General features: G+C 43.9%; 1 protein-coding gene across 1 annotated transcript; it reads left to right on the top strand.

Moving 5' to 3' along the window:
• Positions 1-6,326: 6,326 nt before the first annotated feature.
• LOC308046277 (E3 ubiquitin-protein ligase RBBP6-like) lies at positions 6,327-24,526 on the top strand (the record flags this gene model as incomplete). The annotated part of the gene is given in 17 exon segments (XM_080354005.1): positions 6,327-6,498; positions 8,055-8,111; positions 8,515-8,614; positions 10,399-10,435; positions 11,857-11,881; positions 11,884-11,944; positions 12,055-12,151; positions 12,961-13,100; positions 13,737-13,918; positions 14,589-14,692; positions 15,123-15,316; positions 16,748-16,805; positions 17,622-17,706; positions 19,112-19,177; positions 19,180-20,821; positions 22,379-22,605; positions 24,513-24,526. Coding segments are annotated over 17 exon segments (3,261 nt in total).
• Between the last annotated feature and the right edge of the window lie 432 nt (positions 24,527-24,958).

Below are 24,958 nucleotides of genomic sequence, written 5' to 3'. Positions count from 1 at the left end.
TAATAGATTAAAATTCAAGCTTCACAGTGCTGGTAACATTTCTTCCATGCACAACAATATCTATGCTTTATATCTCTGGATTTGGTATCAAATATTAAAGGTAGAAGATTAAATCTGTGTTTGCATTCTGCAGCCTGACACGTGGCCCAGGGATTTTTGATGAAATCATAATATATTGGAATATAACACACCCTCATCACACAGAATTTATTGAGACGTCGGAGACCTTGACAGTGCGAGACAGGGAGTGTGCAGCAGTGGTTCTAATACAGGTACAAGAGATTTTACACCAGTAGCTATTTCAGGTTCTTCCTTTTATCTAGCCAGCATCTTGATTAGAAATTAGTTATACCTCTCTACCTGGAAATGGTTAATTGGTTCTTCTCCCTAGGCTGTCGATGATAACCGTCCTGAGGAGAAGCATTACTACACATTTGAATTAACTGGAATCAGTGATGGAGGACTCATAAATGAATCTAGCAGCACAGCAAATATTACCATGGCCGACAGTGATTTTCCATATGGAGAGTTTACATTTTCACGAGAAATATTGCTGACAACAGAAGAAGAAAAATGGGTATATGGTTAAAATTCCTTCTTACGTAAAATATCGATAGATATCAATATTGTTGCTAGATTTATACTTAACTTCATAGCACAGTCCATCTGAGGCTTTTGGTGTTTTTAATACTCTGAGAAAGATGCCTGTCTGTTAAATTATGTGTATTCTGCACTTAGTAGAGCAAATTGTTACCTGACAGAACCGTTGAGAAGGTGCCTATAGAACAGTCTCAGAATGGTAACAGAAAAGCAAAGCCATTTTTTAAAGCAAATGTCCTCTCTCTCTCAGGTTAACATCACTGTTTTGCGTTCGAGGGGATCCTATGGCAAAGTGCGTCTTTGCTTCCAGAGAATAAATGGGACTGCAGAGGAGGGAGTTGATTTCACCCCCCTAGTAAGGGAACTGTTATTTGAACCACATGAGGAGAGTAGAATGATTTCGGTTGAAATTCGTGATGACGACTTTCCTGAAGGTCCTAAAGACTTTTCAGTGATGATTACCAAAGTGGAACTCCAAGGAAGATAAAGATAAAATTAATTATAAGATAAAATTAATTAAAAGCAGGAGATCAAACTGTATTTGGAATCTGATCTACCTGCATAAAGGCACCGCTGGATTTCAGGTGTTTTACTGTAAAATTTCATATGGCAGCTATAATAGTAATAATAATACAAATTGGATGTATGGCAATCCAGATTCTTTCAACATTAATTTTAAGATTTTGCTAATTAAGATTTATTAAAGCTGAAAGTCCATCCATTACATAGAAGTTGTCAAATCACATGAAACTCAAATAAGAAGATAAAATGTGCAAGAAAAAGTGAAAGATCCACATTTCTGTGAAAAAACTACCAGTTTTGCATATATAGTTTGAAAAAGTGTGACCAAAAATCTTCAGTGGTAACTGTCAGAAAATAAAAGTATTTGTGGTAATTGAAAATTGTTATACTTGCATTACAATACATTTGCAAGATTTTTTTTTTTTTAATGTAATATTCCTTTATATGTTCTTGCAAGTGGATTTGATTTCACCATAAAGGAAAATGATCTACAGATAGATCAACCCCCAGTAATAGGAAATATCTCCACAGTACGAGTCACTATAGCAAAAAGTGATAATGCAGAAGGCATCATAGAATTTGATCCACAGTATATCCTTTTACAGGGTAAGTTTACCAGAAGCTTTCACTATGGTTTAGAGGATAAGCCTGTGGCTCTCTCACAAATTTTGAAATAAAATAACTTTTTTTCCCAATTTTTCCTGAAGTGCAAGAGGATGCTGGATTAATAATGATTCCTGTTGTGAGAAAGCGTGGAACGTATGGCGATGTAACAGCCGATTTCCTTTCTCGAAGTATTTCTGCACTTCCGAACGCTGACTACATCATCTATAATGATTCTGTCATTTTTTATCATGGCCAGAACCAGACTTTTATCTATATCTCTATCATAGATGATGAAGAAAGGTAATTATTTTTTTCAGATATTTATTCACTAATCTACTTCTGAGAAACCGTTTTTTAACACGTGCAGTATGCCTATCAGTAGAGTTTGAATTGAAAAGCAAATTTCTGCAGCCCTGAAATATTTAAAGGGAGGGAAAAGAAGCTATTATTGGAGTTTCATAGTGCCTGTTAAATTTTATACAAACAACTACATTCTTTTTACCTAGATTATCAGAAAGTTTGGGTGTTAATAGTACTGCTGTGAATAATAAAATATTTTGCTGATTGGTTTTTTTTTTAATTTAGCACATGTAGAAAATAAAACAATATTTTTATCTCAGATATCACCATTCTCTGCAAATGGGGGGAATCTTCTGCTGTATGCTTACAGAGATGACTTCTGTATATCTTTAAACAGATCCAGCTGGACGCATGGTTGAATGACAAATCATAATTTTAATTTTTTGTTCTTGTGTGTCTCAGAACATCTTTTTTAATGTTTTTTTTTTTCCCATGCAGCGAATTTGCAGAGCAATTTGAAATCCAGCTGATGGGAGCCACTGGTGGAGCAGCCCTTGGGCTCCATCTACTGAGCCAGGTCACCATTGCCAAAAGCGACTCCCCCCAGGGCATCATCCGATTTCTCAGCCAAAGTCGAATTACTCTTCCCAACCCCGATACACAGACAACAGTGTCGCTGGTGCTGGAAAGGACAGGAAAATTGTTTGGGGAGACACAGGTGGGCCCTGGTTCTCAAAAACGGAATGTTTTCCAGTGACAAGGCCAAAAATCTTCTTTTTTTGCCGTCAGGGGCTTCCTTGTGACTGATTTCTAATGGGATAGTTGCAGCTTTTCATTAAGTGTGAATTCTGTATAGTTGCAGAAGAACAGAAAATGTTGTTACTTTTTTAATCTTCTCTTTGTCCTCCTGCTTTTCTCCTTTTATTATGGTCTGGTGTACTTTATTTTGAACTATCTCCCAATCCCATTGAAAATATAGTTAATTTCATGCACCACCACTAATTTAATTGAACTCAGTTGAATTACTTCCTGAAGCTGGTCAATTTATTTTTATTTTCAGTAAATTGTTTACTATGAGGCCTCTAGACTTTTTTTTAGTCTGTACGTATCACTGCCAAAGTGAAAGTGTAAATATGAACCAAGATAAGGCTTCCACAGTCTGGGCAAATGATTGGAAAATTGGCATTAAAGGCCATGAGCTACTGCTCTCCTCATGTAAAAATTGCCGTGGTCTTCTTTGACTTTTCCTAGAAGTCATTGAAGAAAACTGAAAAACAATTAAGTGTCAAAATAATAATTTTAAGATGCTGAATAGGACCCCTTCAAAAACAATCTAATTTGTGGGAAATTCTGAAAATATTCTAGCTTTTAATCAGCCTGAGGAAGTGTGAATCGTGATTTGAGGCATTTGTCGTGGTTTTGTTAAAAACAAGTTTCTCTTTCAGTGAATTTTGCCTGTCAGCTAAAGCCTTCATATTAACTGCATTTTCCTGGAGAACCAGACACATGTTTTGGTAAACCTAGCAATGGAATGCAAACTTATTGATAAGCATGGATGGACATCTCGCGAGAGGGGCGACGCGAAACAACTGACCAACTGTGTATAACATTCCATTCACGTGAATACTTCATATAAAATGGGAGATCACGAGGATCTCACCCCTTCTGCTTATGACCGACATTAGGAGAGGACCTTGCTAGTCGTCCCTGCGAACTGAGGCCTAGTGAGAGACTGAATCCAGCTCTGGTTGGCTGTGGAGTCTAATCCAGGACTTTGGATGCCAGCTCTGCAGTTGCTGAGACTTTCAAAATTGGTTTTGTGTATTTTGTATTATTTTCTCTATTCTTATTCGTAGCATTAGTAAAATATCTTTAATTTTTTCCAACTCTCTTCTCTCTGTTCTTCTTTTCCTCCCAATCGCCTCTCCTTAGTGGAAAGCGGGGAGAGGGAGGGGCAAAAGGGGGAAGTGGGGGGGAAGAGGGGGTTAACAATACATCTGCCAGGGTTTTATTGTCACCCCGCAATCTTAACCCTCGACAGTAAGCTACCACGAAGCATGCCGTGCGGAGAAAATACCAACAGATCCTCGGTTCACACATTGTTTCTGATACATGCTTGAACGCAAATACTTTCGTGCTGCTGTGGCATAAAAGACGTCCATCAGAATATGTGATTGTGCGCACTGGGTGTTTGAGCACCTCCTAATGCCAGTGGTTCACTCCTCAGTTTTCATTGCTCCTCTCCAGTGTTCAAGCAACTGTGAACGTGCTACCCTTGGGCAGCACATAGGTTTATGGCGATAAACGCAAATGGTCATTGGCTTCTTGGACTCAACTTTCTATACATGCAACAAGATGCACTCAGACCCCCTGAGATGTCCCCTCCCTTTGGTGGCCCAGTGGCACGGGCAGCAGAGCCCTGCGAGGGCGAGAATCACGGACTCCACACAATCCAATGTGAACTCCAGAGAAGCCGTTTATTGCTTGTTACAATTCTCCTTAAGTATCTTTTTGACCTGTCCCCGCACTTACAGACTGCATGTAACTGGACAGGAGCTGCTGTTCACACGCCGCAAACTCTCGAGTGACTGGATGTTACAAATCTGCAGGAGCTCTAGTGCTAAGCAAAAAGTATCTACAAAATTGGTGACTTGCTGACTGTTCTTCACTTGCTCAAGGCTGCACGAGGTCACGTAAGACATGGAGGCGGTTTTGCTCCCTTCTGGGTCACATAGGCCTCACAGGCCTGTTCAGTTCAGTTCCATATAATGTCCGTTCTATTCAAGAAAATGCCTCAAATCTCCCACAGAGCCCCACACGGCAAAGCCCGCCACATCTCCCCCAGGCTGTCCTGCTCTGGCTGGTGCTGACAGGAGGGGAGACCGGGTGGTGACAGGCCTGGGGGGTGGCAGGAGGGACATGGAGCAGTGAGAGGCCTTGGGAGTGACAGGAAGGACATGGAGCAGTGAGGTATTTGACACAGTCTCCCGCAGCGTCCTCACAGCTAAACTGGGGGAGTGTGGTCTGGATGATCGGGTAGTGAGGTGACTGTGAACTGGCTGAAGGGAAGAAGCCAGAGAGTCGTGGTCAATGGGGCAGAGTCCAGTTGGGGCCTGTATCCAGTGCAGTGCCCCAGGGGGCAGTGCTGGGGCCGGTGTTATTCAATATATTCATCAATGATTTGGACGAGGGAATAGAGTGACTGTCAGCAAGTTTGCTGATGACACCAAGCTGGGAGGAGTGGCTGACACTGGAAGCTGTGCTGCCATCAGAGACCTGGACAGGCTGGAGAGTTGGGCAGAGAAACATTTAATGAAATATAACAAGGGCAAGTGTAGAGTCTTGAATCTGGGCAGGAACAACCCCAGGTTCCAGTATAAGTTGGGAAACGACCCGTTGGAGAGCAGCATAGGGGAAAGGGACCTGGGGGTCCTGGGGACAGCAGGGTGACCGTGAGCCAGCACTGGGCCCTTGTGGCCAGGAAGCCAATGGTACCTGGGGTGGGTTAGAAGGGGGTGGTCAGTAGGTCAGAGAGATTCTCCTGCCCCTCTGCTCTGCCCCGGGGAGACCACACCTGGAATCTGGTGTCCAGTTGTGGCCCCTCAGTTCCAGCAGGACAGGAAACTGCTGGAGAGAGTCCAGCGCAGCCACCAAGATGCTGAAGGGAGTGGAGCATCTCCCGTGTGAGGAAAGGCTGAGGGAGCTGGGGCTCTTTAGCTTGGAGAAGAGGGGTGACCTTATTGATGTTGCCAAATATATAAAGGGTGAGTGTCAGGAGGATGGAGTCAGGCTCTTCTGGGTGACAACCAATGACAGGACAAGCGGCAATGGGTTCAAACTGGAACTCAGGAGGTCCCTTCCAATCCCTAATATTCTGTGATTCTGTGTGATTCTGTGAGACTTCTAGGGGGTGACAGGACATGGCCCTTTTGTCACAGCACACCGGGCTGTGGAATGCGCAGGGGGTGCGCGGTGCCATTGTGACTGCAGGTGAGGCGCTGCTGGTGACCCCTGCAGTTGGTGTCCCAGGAACCCCCCAAACAGAACCCTGAGACAGGGGCGCCTGAGCCGAGCCTGGGAGCGCTGCGGGACAGAGAGGGAGCAGAGACCGAGCCGAGGCCGCAGGAGCCTTTCCCTCCTGTGCGCCTGCCCGGGCTGTGAGCTCGGGCTCAGCCCGCAGCGCTCGCCCCAAAGCCCTCGGTGGACCTTCCTGCTGTCGCCGTGGGGGCAAACCCAGCGTGGGGGCCAGGGCGCTGTTTGCCACAGTAGATGCTGTCGCGGAGCAGCAGCACCCGGCCATGGGCACATCACGTGTCTACTACAAGTTCTTCGCCGCTCTGGACTACGAAGCAGTCACCTTCAACGGCCTCCATATCTCCCTGCGCGAGCTCAAGTGCAAGATCAGGGCCCGCAAGAAGTTGAAGGCGACCAAGTGTGACCTGCTGGTCACCAACGCACAGACCAAAGAAGGTACTCGGGGGCGGTGGGCACGGGGTGGGAAGCAATAATGTGATGTGGCCAGGGCTGGTCGCTGTGGCTTGTGCTGGGGCCTTGCAGAGCTGCTCTTTTGTAGTTGCTCTTCTGGCAACTGCCTTCTGACCTATGTTTAGACACACAACTTGGCATGGAAGGATGCGCGGTTGTTGTGCGATGCGTAATGCTTGCAAAAGTTTTGGTTTCCAAGGATTCTTCCAGGTAAAATGATAATGAAATGTGCGAGGATGTCATATAATAACAAATTTGCCAGATTTCTTTGAAATCTGGTGGAGAAAGCTGAAAGTGACAGAAATAGAACAGATGGCTTGGGTTTGGTGACTTAATTTTGCCTTTGACTTGTTTTAATCCACCGCATTGGAAAACTGGTTTTCTGGCTGTTGCTGAAACCGCTCACCAGCAACATCTGGATCAAGAGTTTCTCTGTGAGTTTTAATCTAAGCAGAGCCTTTAAAGCCATCTTGCACATGAGTGTTCCCTGTATCTAAATTATACTTTGGAATTTCTTGTTAATAGAAGTTCTCTTGTACACCAACAATACTGTCATTCAGATGCACTTGAGCATCCTTTCATCATTGATTTCTACCTTTTTTTTCCTGGCACTACGTGTTAACGATGTCAGGACAGTACTGAAGCTTTATGGCAGAACATTTATGGTGAATACATGCAAGAAATATTCTTAGAGAGGCCATAAAAGCTTTTAAATCTTAGAAATGGTGCTTGATTCTCAGAGATGATAATGGTTTCAAGTTACTTAGTATGGTAGTTCAGTCTGGTCACGTGCCATCTTGATACGTTTGAATGTGATTAGAGACTTGGAGGCTTTGGGATGTGACTTCTCAGAAATAAACAAACTGTAAAGTGTTTTCATTCCATAAACATTAATCATTTTTTCCCTGTGGTTCTGTGGCACTCTTATAACAATCTTTTCCTTAAAATGAGCACTACTGGTTTGGCTTTTTTCCTCTTCCTGTTTCATGTATCAAAACTTAAACAGAATAGAATGTTCACTGCAGAACCTGTAGTTTCAGCCTTAGAAGGGTTGGTTGCTGTTTCTCTACAGATACTTAAAATATTTTCAGGAGCGTGTCTGTGAAGAGACTTCACAGCACAATGTTGGGTGTTAGGGATGCCCTTGGGTTGCATTACATACGTAGGCAGAGATACATTACAGAAATAGAAGTAAAATGATCATTTCATTGTTGAAATAATGTCTTCTGGCAGGTGTTCTTTGGTCTAAGTGAACTTGCTGCCTATAGGAATAATATACTGAAAAATGGAGCGTACCTTGTGGAATATTTCTATTTTGTTTGTGATCACTGATCCAAACCACCCTGACAGAGTGCGACTGGATCCACAGTATCTTTGGTTCCCAGATCATTGTTCTGATGAGGTCTGCAAAGTTACGGGCTTTCAACAGTTGAAACTGTGGGCAGATTACAGGGAACGGCTGCTGGTAGAGCTTTAAAATACATAATCATATTCAGCTTGTGCAATGAAGCTCAAAAAAACCCCCAGGTTTCTGTTTTCAGGCTTTAGCTGCGTGCCGGGTTGGTTGCCGGGCAGACTCCAGAATCTGGTTGATGCAGGTGAGACTTTGCTGTGGTTTGTTTTTCTCCAAAGATGGATTGGGTTTGTAGCCTAAGAGAGCGAAAGGAATTTAAGCTGCATCAGGAAAGAACCGCATGCATTAGCAGACTCTCCTTTAGTGACGTTTGAGACCATTTTGCTGCTGATGTTCAAACAATTTAAATAACTGAAAAAGATTTTGCTGCTTGTGTTTGATTATCAAACCTGAAGCTTACTTGAAACGTACCGTTAGTGTGTTGAGATAATAAAAGTGTGATATTACATCTAAAATTTTGCTTTTGTATCCGAAAAGGTATTCTTTGAAGTGCTACGTAATAGTTCTATTTAATATCTATTATTACATATTGATATATCTTCTTACTAACCGCTTGATGTCTTTTTCTATATTTATGTTGTTTTCAGAATACACAGAAGATAATGCCCTGATTCCAAAGAACTCATCAGTGATTGTTAGAAGAGTCCCTGCTGGAGCAGTTAAAGCCACCAGCAAAACAAATGATGTGTGAGTATCCATGAAGCATTGATTCCTTGTCAGGGGTTCATTGTGTTCACTTTTTGTGTTGATATCTGTTTACAGAGGCATTCAGATTGTATCTTGCTTGCTAAAGCTGCTGTGAATTGTTGTAATGAGTGGATTTGAGGGAGGGATATAGCAGGTGTTCTTATGCCCCAAATCTATCTGATTTGCATACCAGGAATAGAGGGAAGACCAAGGGTTGCCAGCTGGCAAACCACCCAAACAAGAAGTTTCATTCATAAATGATTCCTATTAGTTTCCCAAAGACAGTGTCTGTGTCAGGCAAGAGAAAAAGGACGATATCTTGAAGTGTGTTGCGTTTTGTGCAAGTATCTTTTATTTTTATTTTGTGCAGTTCTATATCAGCTATATTAGCATTGCTACAATAGTCGGGTTTTCCAGCCTCTTAAAGATACGCCTGTCCACCACAATTAGTAGATATTACTGGCTTGTGGTTTTGCCATGTCTTTCTTATGTTGGTTCTCAATAAATAAAGTAGACTGGTGAGTTACAGGGTGTCTCGAACAAACAGTGCAGCAGCATCCTGGTACCCATGAAGCATTTGCTGTGCACGTAAACTTTGGGCTTGTGAGTTGCAGTGTTTGTGGGCACTGCCTAGTAATTCTGGACACCATAGCGTTGTGCTTATACACTTGGCCTTGTTTTGGGGGTTAACTGAAACACGTGTGCTTTGTGCTGTCTTGTCATGCATCCTCCATTTCTGCTTGGTGATAATCTGGAGTATTTGTTTGTGCTGGTCATCCTCAGGTCTGTGGCTGTGAGTGGGAGCCTGGGGCTGTTGTAGCAGCGGCAGGAAGCCTGAGCCTTTCTGTTTGTACATGAACTCCCCAGCAGACCTGAATGGCCTCTGCTCATGGGATGCTTGGGTGAATGATTTGTTACCTCTGTCGATGGTTGCGTGTCTGGTTCATGATAAGTAGCATGCAGATACAGCTCAACGAGTCTGTGGAATCTCAGCAGGTTTCCCAATGTAATCAATATTTCCTAAAAGACTGTAGTAATTTTAATGGGATCTTAAATAAAATTCTGGCAATTAAAACCTTTTTGTTTTTTTTTCACAGGGTTCCTGAGTCACAGAAAATCCTCCAAAGTGCTTCCAGGTGACATTCCTAGTGCTATTTTTAGTCAACACAGTCTATGTAACATATTTAGTATTTTGGCGCTTTCATGGGTAATATAGTAGATATTACGTGTGCTTGGGCTTCCACAAACAAACACTGTTCTGAAGACTGTGCTGCTGATATTTTTGTTATTTCTTTGCAATATGACTGATTTATTTCACTAAAGTAAACTGGCACTATGAGGTGTCTATCACTGCTCTTTCTTAGAAACTGAAGTACTGTATCTGGTACCTGTTTGTTATACTCAGGATATACAGATTGGCAACAGTTCCTTTCATATTTTGATGGTTGATTACGTAAAAATACAACATTGTAGTACAGACTTCATATTTCAGAGACAAAATATCTGAGGACTTCCTCTTGCACTGCTGTGTTCTGTATCTGTCAGTCTTAGAGTAAGTTGTGACAAAGCAGATATGGGATTTTGGTTTTGGTTTGGTTTGGTGTTTTTAGTGGCACTGCATGTACTGAGGGAGAACAGTTTCTGTATGTGAATACATTTCTACATTCCCTAGACTATCAGAACCTGATGTTCTGATGTTGAGGTTTTATAACCTCTTTCCACTGGCTCATGTTGGGTACAAGAGCTTTATTTTAAGTTCTGATCTCCTTTATTTCTTCTTCTAGGAGCCGAACGGAGCCAGCGAGTGCAACATCAAAAGCCGTATGTAAAACCAAAATTTTTCTACACTCTGCACTGAATTCTAAACAATGTAGCCTTGTTTCAATTTTCCAGACATCGACTTAATATATTCTACAGTAAAACACAGTACATGTTGTGAACACAATGTCTTTGATTCAACACAGCAAACAGCACAGTGTGTTTAGCCTGGAGAACAGGAGGCTGAGTGACACCTGATCATTCGCTACAACTGCCTGAAAGGAGGTTGTAGCGTGAAAGGTGTTGGTCTCTTCTCCCGAGTCACAAGTGGTAGGACGAGATGAAATGGCTTCACATTGTGCCAGGGGAGGTTTAGATTGAGTATGAGGAGAAACTTCTCCTCTGAGAGACTTGTGGGGCATTGGAACAGGGAAGTGGTGGAATTGCCATCCCTGGAAGTGTTCAAGAGATGTACAGATGATGTTCTTAGGGACGTGGTTTAGAGGTGGACTTGACAGCGTTGGGTTAATGGTTGGACTCGGTGATCTTAAAGGTCTCTTTCAGCCAAAATTATTCTGTGACTCTGGTTCTGTGAATACGCCAGCATGTCTGTAACACACGAAATAGAACATGAATTCTCTGTTTCCTGTGACTAGAAAGGAGTGCTGTCACCTTTAAGAAATCCGACTTCTGCCTGCAGGCCATAGAACTGCTTTCCAAACAGGCGGGTTTTGAATGTCTCCAGAGTTTTAATCCTTTTTAGCTGAAAATCAACAGCTTCCTTACCCCTGTGACTTTGAAGCAGTTGTGACGTTTGACAAGGGCCACTCTCTGACATATCCTGGAGCACTAAGTTGATCTCGAGCGAGTTTGGTTCTCGTCATTTCTCTCTATCCACACGGGCACTCTCAGGCTGGGGTTTGGACTTTGTTTTGAGCAAATACAAATCTCACTGGATTGGAAATGCCTCTTGCACTGACACTCGGGGGCTATAGTGCAGACTGTCAGACTACAGTAGAGGTGAACTATTGCTGTGTTCTGATTGTAAAACAAATGTGTTTAATTTTTTGTGAACAGATTGATGACTCTTCTGCACGTATGGCCCAGCTTATTAAGGTATATGTACATTCTTGTCAAATTTTTTAAAAAAAGGTATTTGCTTAGTATTTTTCTATCTTATACTTTGATCTATAGCTGTATAACTGTTGTAATTTGAACAAAACTTTAATAATTTCAAGTATTTATTTTACCTTCAGAATGTGTGCACATTTTGAGGCTGGACAGGGTGCTGGGCCATCCTGTCTAGTCGGTGCTTTTGTCAAGGAAGGTCGGACCAGCTGATGTCCGCAGTCCCTTCAAACCCGGGATTCTCTGACTCTCTGGGAGTTGTGCTGCGCTTGACAGGATGGGCTGATCAGCGCTGTCCAGCTTTGTGGGCTTAAACGTGTTTCTGATGTGTGTGTCAATAAGGACTTGTTTAACAGGCTGCCAATCTGGCTGAAACCGACGCTTCGAAGAAGAGAAAATAAAAGCCATGATGATACAGTCCTGCCAGGCATACAATCCAGTCAAGTGAGTGTTGGTCATCTGTTCTTTGATGATGAGGGAAAAATTGTAGAGATGGTTGTTTTAACATGAGAGACACATGCATCCCTTTTTCTTTTTTCCCCAAATCCTTTTAGTTTCGTGAAGAAAAACTCGGGCCCGCCTCCACCATCATACACTTGCTTTTGTTGTGGACAGCCTGGCCACTATATAAGGAACTGCCCAACTAACGGGGTAAGATTGTGTGGGACTTGTGGTGCCACTTAGCCTGTAACTTTTTCACCTTGGCAGGTAGGTAACAAAGGCATGAATACTCATAGTAAAAAATGTTTCTCTTGGGGTAAAATACGGCGGTTATGTGACATTGTTGCAAAGCCCTTCAAAATTCGAGGATACCTGGAATTATAAATGTAAATTTTTCTACGTCATGGACATTAAATGTGTCCAAAGATCTTTCTCTGTGAACACTGATGCTTATTTTTATACATTTCAATATTTTTGGACATTTTTGTGGTTTTAAGTGTTTTTAATGGCAGTTCACAGTTTTTAGTATATAGCGTAAAATCAAGATGTTTCTGTTGAACCTGTCTGTTCAATATGGGCATGGTTTAATGACACAGGTCTCTGGTTCGGTGTTCATGTCATTTAATGTTTAGCCACTGAGTGTATGTGTGTGAGGTACCAATTCAACCTTCATGTACAGACGGTGAATATGAGTTTCTGCAGTGACTGGTTCGAGCACTGAATTAAGCTCTCGCTCTGAATTGCGCTTTGGTGGAGATGCAGGTTTGTGTCTTTTCTGAGTGGCTGGTGAGCTTAAGGGATATTTCACCCTTAAAGACCCTGAAGTGAAGCCAAAGAATGTCGATTGAGTTCAAGCACGGCTCGAGCCTTTGGGACAGCCTGCCTGCAAGGGCTTAGTCAACCCTTATTCTTGATAATAGAAGAGGATGAGAGACTTTTGCTGCTTCAAGTAATCACTGAAATGTCATTTTGAGTGTGGGACTTCAGACAAGACATGGCTGCGTTTCTTTTCTTAACAGGACAAAAATTTTCAGCCTGTTCCCAGAATGAAAAGGAGCACAGGAATACCAAGGAGTTTCCTGATGGAAGTGAAAGATCCCACTACCAAGGGTGCTATACTGACAAACACTGGAAAATATGTAATACCAACTATCAATGCGTAAGTATGGAATGAATCAGACTGACCCAAAAGGGAACAAGAGAAATCACGCCTGAGTGCTTCTTTTCCTTCTGTTTTATATTTTGAAGACTTCTCAAAAAATTTATCAGAGAGCTGTTGGGCTGAGGTTTCCTCCCCATCTCATCGGTTCCCAATCTCATGTGTGAAACAGACACATTCTGTTGCTACAATCTAAGAAAACTGGCTGTTTTAAAATGCACTTGGTAGCACTTCTGGTTTTTCTGTCATGTTTCTCCTTTTGTAGAAGCTGTGACAGAGACTTCTTTCATTTATGAAATGTAATTACTTGGCGACTAATGTGATCCTGAGCCTGCAATTTACATTTACCCTCTGGCAAAGGGAGGTGGGATTCATTTCACCTGATTTCTAGCCAGCAAAAAATGATTTTTCTAGTCTGAGCAGATTTCTTCTGCAGAAGGAAAACAAGTACCCTATCCCTCTTCTAGACTTGTGGCTATAGAAAAGTCGTTTAAACTAAATGCTTACATTTAGAAGGGTAATGTGGAGCGAGCAGAATTCCACCTACTGTCTTCATTTCATAAAATCCAAAGCTTGGGAAAGTTTTCCTTTAACCGTCTTTAACTTTGTTTGTTTTCCTTCCCCACTCCCCTCCAGGGAAGCTTATGTGAGAGGAAAGAAGGAAAAGCCTCCCTTCCTACCAGCAGAGCCACCCTCCTCCTCCTCCTCCTGCTCAGATGAGGATCTTGTTCCAGCTGAGTTGTTATGTCTCATTTGCAAAGATGTCATGACTGATTCAGCTGTTATTCCCTGCTCTGGAAACAGCTTTTGTGATGAATGTGAGTGTTACTCCCATATTTGTTAATTCAAATCCTCACATCTGATCTTCTGAAAGCATGAATAGGAGATATGAGATGACTTTGTTACCTGTTCTATTTAACACTTAAGGATACCTGGAACAGGAAAGGACTCTTCTGGTATAAAGGAAAAAAAAAGGCAGAAGGCTTATTTTCCTTTTTGCACATCTATTGAAACCATCTTTCCGTGTGGAAGGACGGGTGTGAGAAGAGCACAGAACTGTGCAGGTCATTACAGTGTTGGATATTGAATGCATTTAGTTTGTCCACAGCCCTTTCTCTGATACAAAATCACGCAGCCAGCTCTGGTGACTTTTTGTGCTCTGCAACAAACAGTCAGCATTTAATCCACATTCCTCACCACAGGAGAGCTGGTTAAAACCTCCAGAACTTGAAGCTGCTCGTGTTTTTTTGAGATGTGTTATATTCGTTAACCTTGAGGTTGGAAACTTCTCACTGTACTGGATGGTGGGAAAAAGACTAATTAAAACACCAGGACACAGCCTACTCTAAATCTTCAACTCTTGCAATAGTGAAATATCAAAACTGTATTTGCTGCATACTACACATTTTTTACACTATTCAATATTTATCACACTGTCAATTCAAGACCACATTCAGCCATTAATCATATACGTCTTATTATTCACAGGTATTAGAACAGCATTGCTAGAATCTGAGGAACACACATGTCCAGTGTGTCATCAAACAAACGTTTCTCCTGATAGTTTAGTTGCCAACAAGTTCCTGCGCCAGGTAACATGACGACTTTTACGTAAATGGTTTGTAAGAAAAGTCTTTTTGGAAAAGAAAATATTAATTTACATCTCCTTAAGCAAGGCCACATTGAGAAAGGCTAAATTTGTATCTCAAACACATGATCTGTTGTTAAGAAGCTTACAATTTTTTAGATACACTCTGTCAAATTCAGGTCACGCTTCTGTTCAATACGATCGCCTCACTTTGAGAATCGGTATCAACACCGAAGTTCTTTACAGACACTCCGAGTCACCAGCCATTAATATCAGTGTTTGATGTGATGTGTGTTCATGTATCCATATGTTGATTTATTTTAGGATTGACAGCATTTAGAGGAATACACAGGTAATTTTACTCTCTGGAGGCTTTTGCTCATGTATCTCCTGAATTTTCATAGTACATTTTCTAAATATTTTTGTGCCCCCAGGCTGTGAACAACTTCAAAAATGGCACTGGCTACAGTAAACAGATTCAGCAGCAGCAGCAGCTGCCACCACCACCAGTGAGACAACCAGTGACACGCAACCCGCAACCTCTACTCCGTCCGACAGTTTCCAAACAGAAGGATCCACTAATTCCTCCATCAGCTTCTGTGTCTTCTCATTCTGCTGCTTTGTCATCGTTTGGCCCTACTCAGGCATCTAGGGCAGCTCAGCTGCCAGGAATCCTGCCTTCTGTCACTGTCCCTGGTGTCCCACCAGCAGTGTCCCTGCCCTTCCCTGGACCTTTTCGGTGAGTACATCTGTAGCTTAACCAAAGTTTTTACATGCAGGTGTAATTTTACAGTGAATGTAAAAGACACCAAAACACTGAAGTTAGATTCTGCTGCTTCTTGAGCTTCTCCACTAGTGATTTGTGTACCAATAGTGGCAGTTCCAGGTAGCTGAGGAAGCTCTGGTGTTTCATTTACTTTGAATGAGGACCCTTTGATGAGTTGGAAGCTGCTTCATGCAAGAGTTTCCTCAGAAGTACTTCTTGTCATTCAGTCCGGGTTTACCGCGAAGGAGGAACCTTTTTTCCTCAGGAGCCCTTTGATTTTGGGTGCTTAGCAGTTCCTAGAATAACCGTTTAGTTATGTCAAACCTGCTTGAGCGCATTAATTTCTCTTTAGTGAGTCATACTCAGTTACGGACCGTCTTGGATAATAGACATTGAAACACTATAAACTTGAAGTATTGACAAACATGACAGTCGAAGTTTGCGATCCAGTGAAGTCACATGAAAACACATGAAAAATCTGCACTGTTGTTTAGGGCTTATATCCCTTCACCTTTACACCTGGAATGCAGACAGGCGCTCTGCCCAGAAGCCGGTCAGGCTCAGCTGTACCACTGAATACACAAGATCACAGTCCAAATGAACCTCTAGGGCAGGCTCTGAATCAGCACATCAGCATTTTGTAATAGAATTTGAGTTCTTGCATGTTCCAAAGCTGAGATTCAGCACGTGGGTTATACCTACTCTCGGCCTTTCATGTGCAGCAAGCTTAATAAAATGTTTCTGCAGTGAGCTTTCTCTTTAACTCCCACTAATCCAGACAGACCCCTGCTCAGCGCTTCATTTGGAATCAACCAAATTCACATTTGTAAATGTCGTGCCGATTCTTTTTCCTTTTACAGTAGCCAGCATTTCTTACCTTGGACTTGATATTTCAAGCAGCACTTCAGAACTCTGTTTGAATGATGCAAATTTGGGTTTTTTGTAGCGAGGCTGATGTGGTTACAGCTCCTGCTGCTCTGGTGAGCGCCGCTGGACTTTCTCAACCCTCCTCTCTGACCAGCAGCGGTTTGTCGGAAGAGCAGGTAAATTTTATTTCAAAATATGCAGTGATTCTTGTCTTTTAGCAGAGCTTGTTTTCCAGCGGTCTGTGTTTATTCAAAGGGCTATCAGGTTCCTGTACTAAGACAACGAGCACTGACAAGTCTCCTGGGCCCGCAAGGACAATCAATACCCACCAATGGTAACTAACTATAACTTTAGAATTTATGTTTTTAAAGTTATCTTCAGATAAACTGAATGGGCTTTTTCTGTCTCCTCTCTCCACTGAAAAAGGTCAGGCAGTGAGAGCCAGTACAGTCTGCTCAGCCAGCGGGAGACCAGGCTGGGAACTGTAAGTATTCTACAGAAATTCAATATATTACTGTTGTAACCTGTTAAAAGAGGCCACGACACGTAACGTAGGCAAAAGCTGGTTTATAATGAAATAAGAATGCACAAATAGTTGTGGAGAATGCAAGTGGTAATAAATTTTTAAATGGCTTCATTTCAATTGTCTTGAACAAAGGAGACCTGTGCTTGCAGTAAGATTGTTTAAAATGAAACTCCAGTACATGATTGAAAAGGGGACTCTGAAAAATGAACACCTTTTGGGCTAACCATAAGTACATATAAAAATGAAATAGAATTGAAGCATCAGGTGGAAAGCCACCCTGTTGGTTCATGGCTGAATAGGGCTGAATAAATTGATTTCCCAATATAAATCCTCCTCCAACATTCTTCTGTTAACAACTTAGTTGATACTGATTGAGAAGATTATTGGAAAACCAAGGCTGTTATTTTATGACAATTTTGTATTTCTTCAATCCAGTCATCTCGAGTAGCCAAGCTGCTTTCTCTCAGTTGGAGAGAGAGGAGCCTGTTTTATCTGTTCTTGCCGTGTCAAGTAGGTCCTTCATTCTGGTGTGTGTTTGTTATAGACAGATGGTAAGTGTGTATAAAACCTTAAACATAAATAAAACCAAACCCCACGATCCATCCCGCCGATGATCTGAAGTCTCAGGATCTATAAGCAAGAAAGCTTTGGGGTTTCTTGAGAGGTTCAAATCAAGGATGCCTGCACAGTGAACACACCCAAAGGACTCGTGCCCCAGCACTTCAACACCACCCGTCTCCGTGCCCACGCCTCCACCTCCCTTGTGTCCTCCAGCACCCCACGTGCTCCCTTTTCCACCAGCGGCAGCACCACCACAGTTTCCTCCTCAGTCTCCACCTGGTCACCCTCCAGCTGCTGGGTGCGCTGTCTCCTTCCAGGGCATTCCCCAGCCCCGGAAACGTCATCAGCTTGGGCACCAACACAAACCATCCCAAGGACACAGGCACCTCCTTTATCTGGGGAGGAGTTTTACAGAGAACAACAGAGACTTACAGAGGAGTATTTGGCTCAATGAAGATGCGTTGTTTTCCATTTCTGTGTTTCGATAGTGTATCGCACTGCAGTTCCACAGAAGTGTATCTGACATAAGCAAAAATGACATAAGATTTTTTTCTTATATATTTTTTCATAGCAGATGCTAAATGTGCAAAACTTTAAGCAAACGTAATTCTAATGCTTTCCTTAAAACTTGTCGTAATTCTGACCTGGTTTTGCTTACATAGGAAGGTCACCTTTTGCATTTGCATGCAGTATGTTTTCTCACATTGGCCACATTTTGTTTTGTGTGCCTATTTGTGTCTTTTTATAATAACATTCAAACTATAATTGTAATAAATGTCAAACTTATTTTTGCAGGGAAAAAAAGAAGTCCAAACTTGATTTTACAGATGATTTTGCTAAGGAATTGATGGAATACAAAAGGATTCAAAAGGAGCATCGGCAGTTGTTGTCCAGGTAATGACATCCTCATCCTCCTGACAGCTGTGAGGAGGCAGGAAACTGAACGGGTGTGGTTGCTGAATTTTTTGTCTCCCTATTCTGATTGAACAGCTGATGTTTCCTATCCCAAAAAAATCACTTGGGAAGGAGTCTGAATAACTCTCTGTTAGTAACGCTGTCAGTGTCTTCCCTCGTTGAGTCATATCACTAGAAGGTCAGTTTGGAGCTTTTAGATGTGATCTCACCTGACATACAGTTGCCGTACTGGGTTAGAACGTGCAAGCTTTTGCTGGGACACCGCGAAGTGTTGATGAAATGGTCCTGTAGTGAGATTGCAGTACAAGTATTGTCCATCTTGTACAAATTGCCAAATAATTAGTGAAGTTAAATAGACCAACTTGACAATTTAGAATAGAGCTTTACTGTCTTCAGGTGAAATAATGTTTTCTTGATATTTGATACTGCACTGTAACTATTAACACTTGCTTTTTTTGCCTCTTACTGCAGCAAAAATGATTTGCATTGCATGTAGTTGCTGAGTAGTTAGAAATGTGCACATTCGTGTACCAGCAGAGGCCAGCACACACCGCCTTACATCAACTCCCGGTGGTGGTGGTTCCTGCGACAGGAGTGCAAATAGATTTTCCCTTCCTGTATGTTTTTAGACGAACGAAGCAGCAGCTGTTGGGTCCTTTAAGCAGAAACTGTGGTCAGGTTCTTAAATTTGCAGTGGCATTAAGTCAACAGCTGTTCTGAATCAACTTCATTTGTGTGTGTGTGTGTTGTGTTTTATTGAAGGTCCAGGTCTCCCCATGATGCTCCAGCTCACTCCAGAAGTTCGTATACCTGCTCCAAGTCAAGACCAGGCTCTTCCCACTCTCGCACCAACTCTGGATATTTAGTCATTCCCAGTCTCGTTCCCACTCCCGATCACCGTGTCAAAGAAGAGGCAGAGCGAACAGTCGTGACCGTCGTTCTAGTCCAGGGTCACGTCGTCATTGCCGGTCAAGGTCTCGCTCATGCAGAAGATGCCGTTCACGGTCACGGTCTCCGGTGTTTAGAGGCCAGTCTCACACTAAAAGGACTGTGCCTCAACGGGAAGGAGAGAGGGAGTATTTTAACAGGAATGCAGAAGGTCCAGCATCTTCTATGAAAGGTTACTATGGCAGACCTGTTGATGTCAGAGATCCATTTGAAAAGGAAAGACGCAGAGAATGGGAAAGGAACTATAGAGAATGGTATGGCGAGGTTTACAAGGGCTGTGCTGTTGCTGCTCAACCTCCACGTGCAGTAAGCAGAGAGAACTTTTCTCCTGAGTGGTTTGGTCCACCTGGGAGCAGACAAGAGAACTCAGCGTGTGCTTGTGGAAACAGGGAGGATTATCCTGGTGGGCAGAGCCACAGAAGTCATAATATAACTGGACATTACGGTGCAGAACCTTCTGGAAGAGAGAGGCCTGGCATCAGTGATCCTAGAAAATCAAAAGAGAAAGAGGTGAAATATCCATGGGGAGATGACAAAGGAAATGAACAGAAAAGACACCAGAAGAGAAGAAAATGCAATGAGAATGAAGGATTTCGCAGTGCTGAGTTGCTGGAAGGTGCAAGAACACCGAGAGAGCCAGTTCCAGCAGGAGACGATAAAACAGCCTCTCTGTTTGTGCTCCCGAGCAGAGGTGCTGCCACCCCTGTAAGAGATGAGCCTATGGAAGCAGATTTGATTGCTTTCAAACCAGGGTCTGAAGAGGAGAGAACAGAGAAGGACAAGCCAAAAGAAAAGAATGACCAGACGAAGTCGAAAGTAGAAGTGGCTGCTCCTCCTAAGAAAGACGACACAATAATAGCAGCTAAAACTTCCCAGGAGACGGTGGACACCGATTGCGAAAATTCTCCTCAAATGGAACCTCCTGTGAAAAAAGCGAAGAAGGAGTTGTCAAAGACAGACGATGCTGTAACATCTTCCTCCCAAAAGGGTGAGAAGGCTTCTGATGCTCCATGGAAATATCACCCAAAAGTGACAAAAGGTCACCCAGGAACCAGAACAACCAAGGATGAAAAGGTGAAGAAAGACCATCCAAAAGAAACCAACTCAGAGAAGCCCTCCGGAGAGGACAAGTCAGAAAAACCTGTGGAAAAAAGCAAAACTTCTGATGCAAAACCTGAAAAAGGCAAAGGAAACGCAGATGAAAAGATGGATGAGGAGCATGAAGCCACTTGCACCGACGCCTCAAAACCAGAAACTGCTGAATGGAAACCATTGGCAAAGGGGAAGAGTGAGCCCGATCCTGGAAAAGGAGAGCGAACTCCAGAAACAGCGAAATCTGCGTTTCTCAACCACCCCACAAAAGAGATTGAACTGAACCAAGAAACTGGCGAAAATCTTGTGAGAGGAGCAAATGTGCCTCCTGCAGAAGATCCTGCGGGGAAACCCAAGGCAAGCAGTAGTAAAGTTAAACAGGATAAAGCTGAGGGGAAAGTACAAATAAGAGTAACAGCAGCTGATGGATCTAGTTCAGTTCTTGTAGGTTACACCAGGTACCTCATCATTTCTTTCCCTGTTCTTTCTTTCCTCCTCCCCTCCACCTCCAAAAATGTAAAATGCTTTATGGTGACGAATGAAGGGAACAGCTAAATCTAATGCAAAATAATGGAATAACCAGCGATCTTTCCTGCTAAACTGTTCCTGAGTCACAAACACATTTTGTTGAAGAAAGCAAGTAGCGTGTACTGCACAGAAAGCTGACAGGGTTCATTCACTGATGACGTGTTTGACCCTTACTTCGGGACTCTTTTTTCTCCCCTGTTCTTATTCACTGCTTGTTGACTCTTAGAGGGGTCCCCTCAATGTCTTCCTTCAAATCCAGCTTCAGCGCCTAAAGAAGCAGGAGAAAGCAAACTTCTAACATTTAAGACATTAATAGAGACGGGGACATGAGGATAAAACTTTTGTTGGGTATACCTCTTCCTAATTGTTTGCTGTTGAAATAAGAATGTATATCTAATTTATTTACTGTTGCTAGACATCATAGGACATGAAGGAATTACCAGATGAGACGAGTCTACAATCTGATTATCCTGTGTCTTTGTTAATTAAATGTAGAATAGAATCATAGAATGATAAAATCATAGAGCAGTTTGGGTTGAAGGACCTTCCCAGCTCCCAGTCCCTCCCCTGCCATGACAGGAACATCTTCACCAGCTCAGGGTGCTCAGAGCCCCATCCAGCCTGGCCTGGGATGTCTCCAGGGATGGTTCATCCACCACCTCTCTGGCCAACCTGGGCCAGGCTCTCACCACCCTCAGGGACAACAATTCCTTCCTCATGTCCGGCCTGAATCTCCCTCCTTTAGTTTAAAACCGTCACCCCTTGTCCTGTCACAACAGGCCCTGCTCAAAAGTCTGTCCCCATCTTTTTTATTGGCCCCTTTTAAGTCCAGAAAGGTGCACTAAGGTCTCCCGGAGCTTCTCTTCTGCAGCTGAACACCCCAACTCTCTCAGCCTGTCCCCAGCAGAGCTGTTCCAGCCTCGGGTCATTCCTGGGGCTCCTCTGGCCCCTCTCCAGCAGGTCCATGTGTGTCCTGTGCTGAGGACCCAGAGCTGGCCCAGCACTGCAGGGGGTCTCACCGGAGCGGGGCACAGGGGCAGGATCCCTCCCTTGACCGGCTGCCCACGCTCTTTTTGCTGCAGCTCAAGATGTGTTTGGCCGTCTGGGCTGCAGGTGCTCATGGCCAACTCATGTCCAGTCCTTCATCCACCAGCGCCCCAAGTCCATCCCTGGGGCTGCTCTCCATCCATCCCTCCATCCCTAGCCCGTATTGATACCAGGGGTCGCCCTGACCCAGGTGCAGGACCTTGCACTTGGCCTTGTTGAACCTCATGGGGATACTAAATTAATTGATTAGGAAGATACTAAATTAATTGGTTGTTCATAATCTTAGCTAGTGGGCTCATCCTTTCTCGTCTGTTCCCTTAATTGATCATACTAAAAGAAAAACAATTCAGAACTGAAGCAAAAGCCGTTTTATAAACTACTACAAAAGATGGTGGTGTGTGTGTCTCCCCTGTTATTAATGTACATTTATTTCCTCTTAGCAGCAGTTCTACTGAGGGAAGGCCCAGGACAAAGACTGAAGAAAAGCCAGATACAAATCGAACTGTCATTAAGAGCATGGAGGAGTATAATAATGATCTAACAGCCCCTGCAGAAGATGTCATCCTTACGATCCAAGTCTCTCAGTCAAAGTGGGATAAAGATGAGTTTGAGGCTGGAGAGGAACACAGTGAATCTACACAGGTGCCCACAAACAGAATTGGGATTTGTGAGCACCTAACACGGGAGGCTTTTCTTAGCATGTTATTTTTAACCGCCATTAATTAGTCTTTGTGTAGTAAAAATGTTGAGTTGAATTATTTTTAATTGACTGACAGAAGCAGCTTGTATCAGTTATAAAACATCAGCAGAATGACTTGCAGAAAACATTGCAGCTCTGTTATGTCACTTTTTGCTTGCAATAAAAGGTTTTCAATAACTGGTACGATGTGATGAGGTTTCAGTGGTAGCTAAACATCAGCAGAGAAAAGACGAGTTACAGAAAACAGCTGCCAGCAACAGCTTGCCGGCAGCTCACTGCAATGAAGGTTTCCTGCCTGCAGTAGGATTGATTTTCTGGTCTGTGAGGCTGCATTGGAGCAGCAGAGCAAGAAGAGGTTTCTTTTCAGGTAACAAAGCTGTGGCAAAACTAGTGGGAAAAGCTGGTTTCTCCCTAGAATGCTGCCTGACAAAAGTGGTAGCAAGTAAAGGCACTTGAAACTGGCTTTTTTATTCAGTCTTCATACACAGCTTTTGGAGATTGGTTTCTGGGAAGCAAGATCTGAGTGTCTGTGCACTTCCAAGGCAGCGCTGCCTCCCAAAATAGGTTCACGCTCCTCCACCTCTGCTCCTTCCACGCTCGTGTAGAACAAGGACGTGCAATCGTGTGCAGATTTGGTAATTCCCTGGCAACAGGTGTAGGTTGGGGAGCCTGGTGGAGGGTGTGACATGACAGGGTTGTGAGGTCACAGCCCCGTGGTGACACGCTGTGACGTGCTGTGACATGATGTGACAAGCTGTGATGTGCTGTGACGTGCTGTCCCACACCAGCTGCAGGCGACGTCTCAGTAAGCAGCAGCAGCAGCAGCAGCAGCAGCAGCAGCAGCAGCAGCATGGTGGGATCGTGGGGGGGCAAGTTCCTCACGCACCTCCTCCTCCTCCTGCTTCTGGTGTCCCTGCAAGCCCGGGACGCCCAGGCTGTTCTGAGAGGAGCACAGAGAGCAGGTGGGCGGGCAGAGACCAGCACCCAGCCCAGAGCAGCTCAGCAGGGCAGCAGTGGGTCTGGGGCTGAGGCCGGTTGAGCAGCCGGGCAGGGCAATGTGAGCAGCACCACGGCCCGGGCAGGGGGGCAGATACCCCACGGGGCTGTGTAGAGGGGCTGCGGCGGCTTCAGCGGCATTTTCTGGGCAAGCAGGGGGCTGGCAATGCTGGCGCAGGGTGTGCAAGCGGGCACTGGGTCCCCCTGGGATTCCCCCTCCCGCCCAGCCCCATGCCACAGTGCCCTGTCCCAGGGCAGCCTGTCCCCAGCATGGACGCTGGGCTGGGCTGGTGAGGGAGCGGTGCCACAGGAGCCGGGTGGCAGCCCCTGGCAGCGTTTGTTCCCGGGCTGCTTGCGGCTGTGCCCAGGGCTGTGGCTCTGCCGCTCCCTGGCTGCACCTCGGCTTTCAGCCCCCAGTCTGGAGGGGCGTGCTCAGGAAATGTGCGCTTGGGAGAACAGGGACAGAGAGCAGGAGAGGCGCTGGGATGGACGGCTCTCCGGCGCTGAGCGCATCAACTGTGCAACAGCCCCGAGGCACAAAAAGGTCTCAGAAGTTCTTAATAGGATATTTGGTAAAATTGCACATGAATAACCTACTAAAACAGAAGTGTTTATTCTATAAGCAGACAGACATTGGCAACTTAGCTCTGGGATGTCCCCAAGGCTCATAATCAGGATCCAGCTGAGCAGCTCTAAGCACTGCCTATGCCATACCTTGTATTATGTGTGAATCTTGGTCCTGGGCGTGTGAATGAGTGGGTCGAGTGCCACGCAGAAGTTATGCATGGGAACATGACTGAAAACAGACACAGCACGAATGTGGTGTGTTTGAAATAACAATTATTGAAAAACATATCCTGTCTGGCCTCTTGCTCCAGATCCGTATCGCTAAACCTATAAATTGAGAACTGTTAATAAAAGTCAGCTCAGCCTGGCTCAGCTCTGCTCTACACAGTCAAGGTCCTACAGTGCATCCCCTCCACCTTCCTTAAAGAAATCTCACAACAGCAGCTCTTTGAAATGTTTGTATCATTGCAAACTGCATTACAGTATTGCAGACACCCACTGTTTCTTACTCGTAGACACTCTCATGCCACTTTAGCAGCTTCTACAACAGAAGGAAATGCAGTTGCAGACTCCTATACTGTAGTCACAGTCCGCTTCTGGTCTGCCAGTGCTTCACACGCTTTCTTCCATCAAAATGCTGCTGCTTTAAAAAAGATATTTGATCTGACACTCAAACAAGCAAAATACATAGTTTGCTCTTGCCCGGAAAGCCAAGGCCTTATTACAAATTTACACTCCTTTGGAGTTAAGCCTCGCG

The sequence above is a fragment of the Nesoenas mayeri genome, assembly GCF_963082525.1.
Source record: "Nesoenas mayeri genome assembly, chromosome: 15".
Taxonomy (NCBI): domain Eukaryota; kingdom Metazoa; phylum Chordata; class Aves; order Columbiformes; family Columbidae; genus Nesoenas; species Nesoenas mayeri.
This window is presented reverse-complemented; position numbering and strand designations above follow the sequence as displayed.